The sequence below is a fragment of the Schistocerca cancellata genome, chromosome 7 (assembly GCF_023864275.1).
Source record: "Schistocerca cancellata isolate TAMUIC-IGC-003103 chromosome 7, iqSchCanc2.1, whole genome shotgun sequence".
NCBI classification, from domain to species: domain Eukaryota; kingdom Metazoa; phylum Arthropoda; class Insecta; order Orthoptera; family Acrididae; genus Schistocerca; species Schistocerca cancellata.
Window position 1 is genome coordinate 333,062,412 of NC_064632.1, and position 11,831 is coordinate 333,074,242.

Consider the following 11,831-nt stretch of genomic DNA (forward strand, 5'->3'; position numbering starts at 1 on the left):
GGAGTGTTTCTTTGCTCTCAGTGACAGGTCTTTTAAGAGCTGTTGTAAAGGATGTGACAAATCCTGAAGGTAACACTGCCTTGCTGGCTTTCTTAGACTGAGCATATGGGATTCTCCTTTAAATCTCCAGTTCCTGAATTTTTCATTCTTGGGGATAAACAGGGCAATCCCTGCTCCACATGAAATGATCACCTGAACAATATAGACAATTCATTTGCTTCATGCGCCTGTGAATCACATATATCAAACACAGCTTCACCATCACAACCAAGAGGTGTGCTACATATTCAACTTTTGGTGTTTAAATCATTTAAAGAACAGCATCAGGGAATTACCAAAAGCTGTTACAGTGCCCACATTACAACAGCTTTTCATAATTTCCTGATGCCATTCTTTAAGTAGATTGAAGTTGAGCAGCACTGTTTACAGAAAAGAGCGGCACATTTCGTCACAGGGTTATTTGGTAACCATGATAGCGTTACGGAGATGTTTAACAAACTCAAGTGGCAGACTCTGCAAGAGAGGCGCTCTGCATCGCGGTGTAGCTTGCTCGCCAGGTTTCGAGAGGGTGCGTTTCTGGATGAGGTATCGAATATATTGCTTCCCCCTACTTATACCTCCCGAGGAGATCACGAATGTAAAATTAGAGAGATTAGAGCGCACACGGAGGCTTTCAGACAGTCGTTCTTCCCGCGAACCATACGTGACTGGAACAGGAAAGGGAGGTAATGACAGTGGCACGTAAAGTGCCCTCCGCCACACACCGTTGGGTGGCTTGCGGAGTATAAATGTAGATGTAGATTTGATCATTCCATAGTGTTTGGTATCTGCGGTCTGTCTTCAGGCCAGATATACAGGGTGTTTAAGAAGTTCATCTAAAGTATGTCTGAAAATCTTTCACTTCAAGTTATTACTGAAAGTTAACAATTTAGGTGACTGGAGTTCATCAACACATAAACTTATAATAAATGCTTGAAATGCCTTCCTCTTGCTTCTAATCAAGGATTCAGGTGGGTGGTCTGTTGCATGGACCAGTTGTTTAAGCCCCCCCCCCCCCCCACCGATAATAAAACAGAAGATCAAGAGCGGGGGAGTGTACAGGATATGGAAGTGATCCTCCTCTACTTGTACATCTGTCACAGCAGATACCAGCCACTGCATCTCGAACACCAAGACTAAGATGTGCTGAAGCTCCATCATGCATTAACTACATGTTTCCTCTTATTTGCAGAGGCACATAATCTTGGAGGGTGGCCTGAAAAAGTCCCTACAGACAGTACCCACAAGAAATGCTGGGAGAGTGTATAGCCCTACCAAACAGTCACCTACAATTTCAGCACATACATTAGTCTTAAACTGAAGCTGATATCTAGCATGTACCATAACACGAGGATTGCAATCATCCCATATACGTTGGTTGCAGGAATTTTTAATTCCAATTTTCCTAATGTTGCCTGATCTCAAGGCACAGTATACCATTCGCAGAACCTGTTCTGTTGATGGTGCGAATAGAGCGGTCTACTGACTATTGAATCTCTGGAACAGTTCTGAAGCAAATGTCACGAAGTGGTTTCTTCACCTTCAGAATCAAATCAAAGTCACAAGGACTTAAGTGCAGGGAGTATGGTAGATGGTACAGTACTTCCCAGTCACATTGAATGAACAGAGCAGCCCCAGCTTGCACTGTATGCACCCGCACATTGTTGTGCAAAATGATGGGAGGATTGCACAGAAAGTGTCGCCACTTCTTTCGCAAATCTGGTCACAGGTGATCCTCCAAAAACAAATAGTAATACTGTGCATTGACAGTCTGCCGTGGAGGAACATAATGTGTTAGGATAACACCATCACAGTCATACACAAGAATCACCATAACTTTAGACTGCTCCATTCGCACCATCAAGAGAACAGGCTCTGCTAGCGGTATACTACGCCTTCCACGTCGCTGGCAACGGATTCTACACAACGCTAGTGACTACTTTGAAGGACAGTAACAGATGCAAACACGTAACTCTTTTGTATCAGTTGTGAAGAAATAGTTACCACTATTTAAGTTCCAACACTCCTATACATATTAAAAAATCTTGTTTCATATGTGCATTTCTTGTGCATTTCACATGTTCCACATCATAACGGCTACTGTACCGTGCAATTGATCAATGGAACACGCGACTGAGTGAGTGAGTGACTGACTGACTGACTGACTGACTGACTGACTGACTGACTGACTGACTGACTGACTGACTGACTGTCTTGCACTTTTTCGACAGACTGTACAATGTGCTCTTCCTAGTCAACTGTATGAGCAACATGTGGTCTTCCTTGGTCAACAGATCCTCTCTCGGCAATGAAATGATACACAGCAACAGTGGTTGAATGACTTGGCTCTCTTCAGTCTGGAAAAAGTCATGTGGCTTCATGTACATTACCATTTGCACAACCATAATAAAAATCATGTCTATCTGTTCAGAAAATTAGTATCTTGCTATGTCTGAATGGAACACTCAGTTAACTCACTATGTGTAGTACACGTACACAATGGGCACATTGAAGACAGATGAATGACGAATGTAAACAAGTCTCCCTGGCAACAGAATACATTTAAAATACTTTCACTCATTTCAGAAATAACCTCAGAAAAAAGTAGGCCTCTTGAAAGAAGTGTGTGTAATGCAGTCACTATAGGTGACTACCAGTACTATGTTCGTTATATTCAGTTATTAGTCACTGTATTATGTCTGTTATTTTACAGGTATTGTGTGATTTTTCTTTCGAGAAATATATGAATATATAGGGTACAAACCAACAGCAACTGCCACAAATTTTTTCAATTTTTTCTTCTTATCATCCCTACTTTCTAATATATAAATTACTTTTTAAGTGCCAAAATGTACTAGAATAAATAAAATTTCTATAAAATGCAACACTGTACAATGCACTGGCATCGAGACAGTCGCAATTCCTGAAATCCATCGTCTGTGGCCTCTGGCCTGCCAAGGAGCACCACAGTCCTGGGTTCTTGGATAAACCACAAAAATCTGCCACATTACGCTAAACACAATCAGACCCGGCCTGCAGGCAGATTGGTGAGACTAGATCTAATGGGCAGGGCCTGCACACTAATAGGAAACAATGGGCTCCAGATCGGTGGGTCCGATCCGTCAGAGGTACCCGCAGAAATGGCCTGAGGTTTTGGCCCGTCACGGAAGTCCACTCATGCAGCCACCTATTCACAAGTCACAGACATCAAGCTGAAGAAATGAGACTGCTGTGATCAATCCATGCAACAGATAACTTGTGCAAATGCTCTGAGAGTCAATACTAATGAGGGTAGGTAGCAACTCACCTAGAGATGCTCGTTGGGCCGCAGAGAGGCACGCAAAAAAGACAATCACACTCTCATAACTAAATTTTCGGCCAAAGCCTTTGTCAGAAAATGAGAGCATACACATATTCACACAGTCACTCAGACACAACACCATCTCCAGCTGCTTTGTCAACAATCTCTGAGAATCAGATCCAAACAAACCATCTCCCGTGCCTCCCTGCCTCCCATCTGCAGCTGCTTGCCTAGTGGTAAGAAGTGGTGGCAACAGTGACTGCAAGCTCAGGGGAGAAGCAGTAGGAATGAGGGAGTAGGGAAGCAGTGCATGTACTCAGTGCATATACTCAGCTCTGCCCAGCCAACGACAATGCATGACATCTAAGTAAACAAACCATTTCATCTAGTGAGACAAGAATGAGATTTTCCCATTCCCCCCCCCCCCCCCTCTCCTAATTTCCCTGACAAGTTTGAAATTCCCTGATTTCCAGAACATGTGACAACCATGTATTCTCGCCGCCCCCCTCCCCCCTAACCCCCCCCCCCCCCCCACACACACATAAAAAAAAGCTAACAGTTTGAAGTTAGGGGTCCTGGGAGGTCACAGTATTGGCGAACCACAACCAATACCCCTGTTGCTGAAGATTCATGCTACTCATTCCCGAAGGATCTCATGAAACTGTACCGGTGCACTGTTCTGCATGTACCACACACACATCCTTCCACTATAAGGAATCGAGCCCCCCCATAACCAAGTAAGTGAGCACAAAATGCTAGATGGGGTGAACACAGCCTAACTGAATAGGCTGCCCCCACCAATTTCTCTGGCTGATGGTACAAGCCATGATCAAATTCTAAATACTTAATGTTTTACTTCAAAGACATTTAACTTGTCTTCACCCATGTGTCACTACATACAGCAAAGGCTTCTCATTCATGGTGTGTCAGTCTGCAATCATAAAGTTTGGGGAAACTGATATAGTATAAAATAAGAGTGAAACCAATGTGTACACACTGAAGAAATGGGAGGGTCTCGAAATTAAAGTGCAGAATAAATTTCTGATGGTTTTATATGACAACAGAAGTCTACTGGGTATGTATCATGCATAAACTGCTTGACATTATAGTGTTTTCGGTTGGGTATGACTCAATTAAAGAAACACAGTTGTAAGAAATCCTACACAAAGACAACCTCTTCTGGATGCTGAATGACAGTTACTGAATGTTAATTGGCATGTGCCTGCTTTGCTGAATTTGCTCGAATATGTGTAGTGTACCATTGTGGAAATGTTAAAGAAGAGAAGACTGAACTGGGCTGGTCATGTAGCAAGGATGCCGGAGAACAGACTACCCAAAATAGCATCCACTAAGAAATTAGAAGGAAAGAGAAGAAGAGGAAGACCTCGAATTAGGTGGATGGAGAATATCCGGGAAGATGCAGCTAGGATGGGCATCAACTCTGATTGGACAACAATTTCCCTGGATAGAAATAATTGGAAGAGGCTCGTAGAGCAGGTGTATGGTCGATAAGGCCTTAGCCACGTGTAAAGTAAAGTAAAAAGTAAAGTAATGTGTAGTGTTTGTAACCTTACTCTTCAATGTCACCAAAAATCATCTTGAGTATGTAATAGATCATTTCCCTTTTCATCTCCTATGTCAATAAAACTTGTCTGGTTATTCAAATAATTGAGGAATAAGTGTACAGTACTCACCATTTTAGAGTAGACTCTAACCTTTATCTCGCCAATAACTGAAAATCGAGATTCGAAACACTGTGACCAAGCTGTCGGTAAATGTTATTTGGCGACCCCTGGTCATAGCCTCTGGAGACCTCTGTCAGCTTGTCATTGTGACCAGAGCCATGCTTCACACATTCTGCACTCGTAACCCTCTTGCTGCAGTCTCCTTCTGCATCTGTGGTATCCTACTCTACCAACCCACACCACCAAGTCATTGTGTGCCACACACAACTCCCAATGCTTGCTAGACAGATATCACCAAACCATAGTCCTGTCCTGTGTGCAGGACTGATTTAAAGTCCAAGTGACAAGCGTAATCTTGTAACTGGAACCCGAAATGACGGGAAGATGTAGGCCAGCTGGCCGAGGGCATCGATGGTGAATTGCCAAAACCACAGAAAAACAATACCTTTGGACAACAACAAAGACGACAACAGCTATGGACATATATGACAGAATGGCAAGTCTGAGGAGCGAACCAAATCGAGAGCCTAGACATAGCAACAACAGGAACTGAACAATGTTGGGGACGACATACGATACAAGAGCACTGATAGGGTCGCACTGTCCGTGCACATCACTGTGGCACCGACAGCACTCACAGGATATAATAGGGGCGCCACCTTGCAGCTATCATCAATGTCCATGCCTTCTGGCGGGTTGTCCAGTTGTCGGATTGGGATAGCAGATGTACAACTGAAGGCAACACATTTAAAAAAGCCTAATGACATCACAAACACAATATGTCAGTCCATGAGCAAAATTTTGGTCAAAAAGACTTATGGCATTTGTCCTTCATATTCAACGTTGTAGATGGGAGGGGGAATGCGTTGTTGTTATAGGTGATGTTGATGTCTTCAATCTGAAGACTGGTTTGATACAGATCTCCAAGCTAGTCTATCCTGTACAAGTTTCTTCATCTCTATACAACTACTACAATCCAGTGTCTACTGGTTATTCGCATCTTTCTTGAATGATATTTCAACTGTGTGACCCACAGTCACTTCAGGTGCTGCCTGATACTGATTCCACTGAGCAACGAGTCCTGTATTTATGCCCATGTTGTGCTAGGAGCTCCGTCTGTGGTCTGCGCTGTGCACAGCGTTCTGTCCGTGGTATGTGCTGACCAATAGCAGTGACTGTACAGTTTTCTTCCAGCCGCGACTGTTCCGAATGCTGTAATTTGTTGTTATTCTGTTGTCAACCTGGCTGTATGAAGTTCTGAATTACGTCCAAGTATTCTAGACATTTTACCTTCTGATTGTCGTCCAGCGTGTGATTTAGGACATTCTGTTACCATGGCGTGATATGTCAGGTGTTCCGTCCAAGGCCCGTGCCTGTCAGGAGCAGCTGCAGTGTTATTTTCAGGCTGCTGGTGTTCTAATCGTCACTCGAAACTTAGTAGAATACGCTCATGTATCAAGTCTGTTCCCTGAAGTACCATTTTATGGAGGAGGAGGAGGAGATTAGTGTTTAACGTCCCGTCGACAACGAGGTCATTAGAGACGGAGCGCAAGCTCGGGTGAGGAAAGGATGGGGAAGGAAATCGGCCGTGCCCTTTCACAGGAACCATCCCGGCATTTGCCTGAAGCGATTTAGGGAAATCACGGAAAACCTAAATCAGGATGGCCGGAGACGGGATTGAACCGTCGTCCTCCCGAATGCGAGTCCAGTGTGCTAACCACTGCGCCATACCATTTTATATGCACCCTTTGTCACATGTACTTGGAAGTGTTCTCTAGCTCCACCTTCATAGTTGTATCCCCTGGGGCCTTGATGTTGCCTCCATTGCGTCTTCAGAAGATCAAATGCTGGGTTCCAGGCAGAGCACAGCTCTAAACCAGTGCCACGGTTAATGAGATTTTCTGTGACCTTAATGTCAATAGATACTTTGATGATGCTGTACCAGTATCTTGATGTTTGTGTTAGAATCTTGAAATCACTATAGTTAACAGTATGACCTAGTTCTAAACAGTGCTCAGCAATCACTGATTTGATTTCCTATCTCAGTCTGGTGTACCTTTGGTGTTCTTTGCACCTGATGTCAATGGCCCTAGTCATCTGGCCGATGTACGGTATACCACATTCACATTTTATGTGAATGGGCCCAGTTTCTGTAGACCCAGATAATCCTTCACACTCCCTAGCACAGCCTTAATCTTCGTGGGTGGATGGAAAATGCTCTTGATCTTATGTTTGAGGAGAATTCTGCTGATTTTGAGTGATATCAGCCCCACATACGGCAAATATGCAACTTTCTTTGTTTCTTCTTGTACCTCTACAGGAATGTATGGTGAGAATCAGGGCACAGCACCTTCTGAACATCTTGAGAAGATTATCCATTTTTGTAGAACACAGATTGTAGATGTTTTGTCTCTGTCACCAAATTATAAGAATCTGACAGAATTCGTGCCTGATGAACCAAAGTTCACCATTTATTTTTTTGCTTGCAGGTACAAGTCAGTGTGAATGGATTTGCGGTACACTAAAGGTACCACCTGCCTTCTTCTTGACTACTACATCTAGGAATGGGAAAGTAATTCATCCTACTAGTGTTCCACGATGAATTTAACATTAGGGTGGCGTGAGTTAGGTGGTCCAAGAAAGCATAGACCTTTTCCCTCCTGTCGGGCCACATAACAAAGATGTCATCCACATACCTAAAGAAGCATTTCAGTTGATCTGGAACCAATGTAAGTGCCTCCTCTTCCAATCTCTCCATAGAGAGATAGGCCACCATCAGTGAAGGAGGGCTGCTCATTGTCACCTCTTCCATTTGCTCATAGAATTGACCTCCACATAGGAAGTACATCGAGGTCAATACTTGCCTAAATGGAGGAGAGCATTGTTGAGCTTTTCTCCAATCAACTCATGTGAATCATTCAGTGGTATGCAGGTGAACACAGAGACCACGTTGAAATTGACCATGATGTCAGATCTGTATGAGGCATTGTAAGAAATCCTCGAGTAACGAATGTGATGGGCACACTTTCCAGCATGTGGCAAGAGCATGTTCTTAAGGTGCTGAGCTATAAGGTAGTTAGCTGTGTCAATGTTGCTGACTACTGGATGTAGATGAACCCCTTCCTTGTGCATCTTAGACAGGCCATAAAGTCTGTTTGGTACTGTGCTTTTGCTCTTAGCTGCGTAAGTCTTCTCTGGATGGCCGGTTTCCTTTAGGAGAGCTCTGGACTTCTTATCCACCTTATCTATGGAATCCCTTTCTAATGGTCTGCTTGCTGGGTCATCCAGAAGTTTTCACACCTTACTGTCATAATCTGCCTTCCATAGGACGATTGTAGCATTCCCCCTTATCTGCTGGTAAAACCACAATATTTTCATCTTACCGGGGTTTTCTGAGAGCCCACCTCTCATCACCATAGACGTTTCATTCAGGCAGCTTGGTTTTGGTGAGCACCCTACATGTCTCTCATCAGACTTCTTGAGCCTGGCCAGAAGTTTCAGAGCCACCGGGTCCATTGCTCTGACAAAGGCCACAACAGGAACATTACTGAGGTTAACTGCAAAATTAAGACCCTTGCTCAGTACTTTCAAGGTGCACTGAATTCCTTCTCACTCAGTTTGACAACACTGTAAGTGTCCTCATTCTCCTGCACATCGGTGACCAGAAAATAACATCACAGCCGCTCCTGGCGGGCACAAGACCTCGGGCGGGAAGCCTGACATGGCACACCACAATAACAGAATATCCTAGATCACAGGAGGGCTTAAATGACAACAATCAAAAGATAAAATGTCATCACAAAGTGCTCCCTCTATTATTTACTGATCTTTTTACAAGATGATGAATTTATTCCTGGCATTTCATGGGGTATGAATATTTCCAAAATTTTTGAGCAATTTCAGCTTGATGTCATGCAATATTTAATGACATAAACTCAATCAGTTAATCAGCAGCCAATGGAATCAAACATCGAGAGAGCTCAGCATTGGTCAGGTAGTGTGTATGTGACATTCACAACCAAGCTGATGTGACATCCAGAGAGTAGCTGCCTCTACACATTTTTATAGCAAACACTCTAAACAGACAAGACTGGGACCAAGTTGATGGCACCTCCTGGTCCCAAGTGGAATGCAACAGTAAGAAATCAGTGACAATGAGGACGATTGCACGGTCGTCAACCTGGGCAAGAAGGAATTCTATGCAACCACCTTGAAAATACAGAGCAAGGGTCTTAATTTTACAGTTAACCCCAGAAGTGTTCCTGTTGCAGACTTCATCACAGCATGAAGCAGGTTGAAAGGTATAAGAGAGCCAGTAACTGAGAAGGGAGTGAGACAGAATTGTTTTCTATCAACATTTATTATCTAGTCTGTCCATAGAGTGATTAGTACTGGAAAGCAAGGAGAAATTTGGAAAAGGAATTCAATATCAGGGAGAGTAAATCAAGACTTTTTTGTTAATGACATTGTAATCTTGTGTGATATGGCAAAGGGCACAAAACATCAGTTGAACAGAATGGATATGGTGTTGAATTGAGTTTACAAGATGAACATCAACAAAAGTAAAAACAAAGATAATGAAATGTACTCAGATTAAATCAGACAATGTCAAGGGAATAAGATTAGAAAACAAGATTCTGAAAGTAGTAGATAAGTTTTGCCATTTGGGTTATGAAATAACTGAGACTGGCAGAAAGACAGGTAATATAATTTGCAGACTTGGAATACCAAGAAAAACATTTACATAAGAAAAATATATGTTAACTTCTGATATAAATTTTTCTGAGTATTTGTCTGAAGAACTGCAAGTGGATGAAAAACAGTATAGATGAAAAGAGAATAGTAACTTTTGAAATTTAGTGATACGGAAGAATAATGAAAATTTGATTGGTAGATCAGGTAACTAATGAAGAGGTACTGAATCTCATCAGGGACAACAGTAATTTGTGCCCCACCTCAACTGAAATATTGGATAGGTTTGTAGGATGCATTTGTAATTTATCAAAGAATAGTTACGGTACGTGAGGGAAAAACTGCAAGAGGGATACCAAGACTTGACTCCAGTAAACAAATTCAAATTGATGTAGATTGCAGTAATGTAATTCTTCAAATACTCTTGTTCATATGTCAGAATGTGCTTTTAACTAGCCAGAAAAGTTATTTTGCCTCATAATTTGTTGTAGAAGCAATGATTTTATTTAGTGTGGCGCAATGAGTTTTTCTGAAGTCATTTCAATCCATTTTCAAAATCTTTGGCATTGGTACAGCAAAGATGGTAATGTTATAGAGAGAACTGGAAGCACGACTTAATTCTCTCTATGACTTTTTCCTCCAGGATCACCTTTCACATAGTCACAAATACTAAAAACAAGACAGGGAGATTAGGCCTATCCCTATTAAAAGGCAACTGGATGTATATAAAAAGTATAGAGTTACCACAGAAGAAATTATTGCTTACTTGTGAATCTGTAGCTTCTGATATACTGATAATATTGAAGCTCAGCCTAAGTTTCCCTTGACAAATACAAATTCATACTGTCATACACGTTTACTCTCAACTTCTTATAAAGCCTTCTAAGCGGCTGCCCTGTTCTCAGCCATATTTTCATTTGTCAGTAGGCCCTACGCCATAAAATTTGTGGCTACTATTTTAACGAGTCTTTTTATCCCTAACACTGCCTCTCATTACAGTATACTGATCTTTCTTGAGAGACTTTACTGATAGTGCAAAACGTTCGTTTCGTAGATTGAACTTTTTAAGAGGAATAGATCTCATTTGCATAAGATGAAAAACTACCGCAATTGGAAGACAATAAAACATAAAAATCTATTCATCACCTTTGTTGAGTTGTTACTCGTGATGGATTAAAATTGCTGATAGTACTTTCTTGTCTGCGCCCCTCGACATAACACGCACTACTAATATTAACGCACTTCCTAGCGCCGGAAAAGAAACTGCTAACATTTCTCGTCAACAGCTTTTTTCGGATGAAGTGCTGCAGGACCAACTTTGCAGACCATACCATTGATCGTTTCGACATCACTGGAAGCACACTTTAACAATATATTTTTGAAATGATGTTCCGTTAACTGTATTGCTTTTGCCACATAAACAATGACATTTGGTACTATAGGCCACAAGTCCTACTTCTTAACACACCACCACTTCGTTTGTTTACAAACAAACTTCACTTTTAAATCGACCAATTACAACATTGCAGAGCACAGTCTAATGTTATACTGTGTTGCGAAGTTTCATTTGTGTCTACAGGCAGCAAGTCTTGGTGCTGATCGGGAGAGTCGATCAGTTGCGATCAGCTGGCCTCAGGTTTGCAACTCAAAGCGCTTTCCAGTGGCAAACGGCGAAAGCTTGCAGTAGTCTCCTGTGTATTGTTGTCGAGTTTTTTTGTGCGTTTGTTTATCTTAACAGCACTATCATTTGGAAAATGGAAAAATATAGGCGCAATTAGCGCACTGTGACATAGTGCAGTAATAAAAGCTTATATCGCCAAATTGACTAAGGTACAGGCACAATAATCCAAATTTCTGGAGGAAGTTTCTTTTTAAATTACAGATTACATTTCAAGATCGTTCTGTCTCATTTGCAATCATGAATTTTTCAAACCTTACTATCCCAGAAAATTACGGAAATAATGATACCAAAATGTTCTTCTTCCTACATACCAAGTATTGTGCTTCTCATTTGTGTAATTTATAAAAAATTTCATCCAAATCAAAACTGATGAAATAAGAAAAATATTTATTTGAAGAATCTCGTGTAGAATGTCTCATTTGCTGTATATGCA

General features: G+C 41.9%; 1 protein-coding gene across 10 annotated transcripts in view; it reads right to left on the reverse strand.

The window, feature by feature from the left end:
• LOC126091944 (mitochondrial ribonuclease P catalytic subunit) overlaps positions 1–11,306 on the reverse strand; it is a 135,635-nt gene extending 124,329 nt beyond the window's left edge. For all 10 annotated transcript variants that reach the window (XR_007521288.1, XR_007521287.1, XR_007521282.1 and 7 more), the window contains exon 1: positions 10,864–11,306. Coding sequence is in view for 3 of the 10 variants with exons in the window: in XM_049907275.1 (XP_049763232.1) it covers positions 10,864–11,066 (203 nt within the window). In the remaining 7 variants the exon portion in view is untranslated. The remainder of the gene's footprint in view (positions 1–10,863) is intronic.
• Positions 11,307–11,831: the final 525 nt, after the last annotated feature.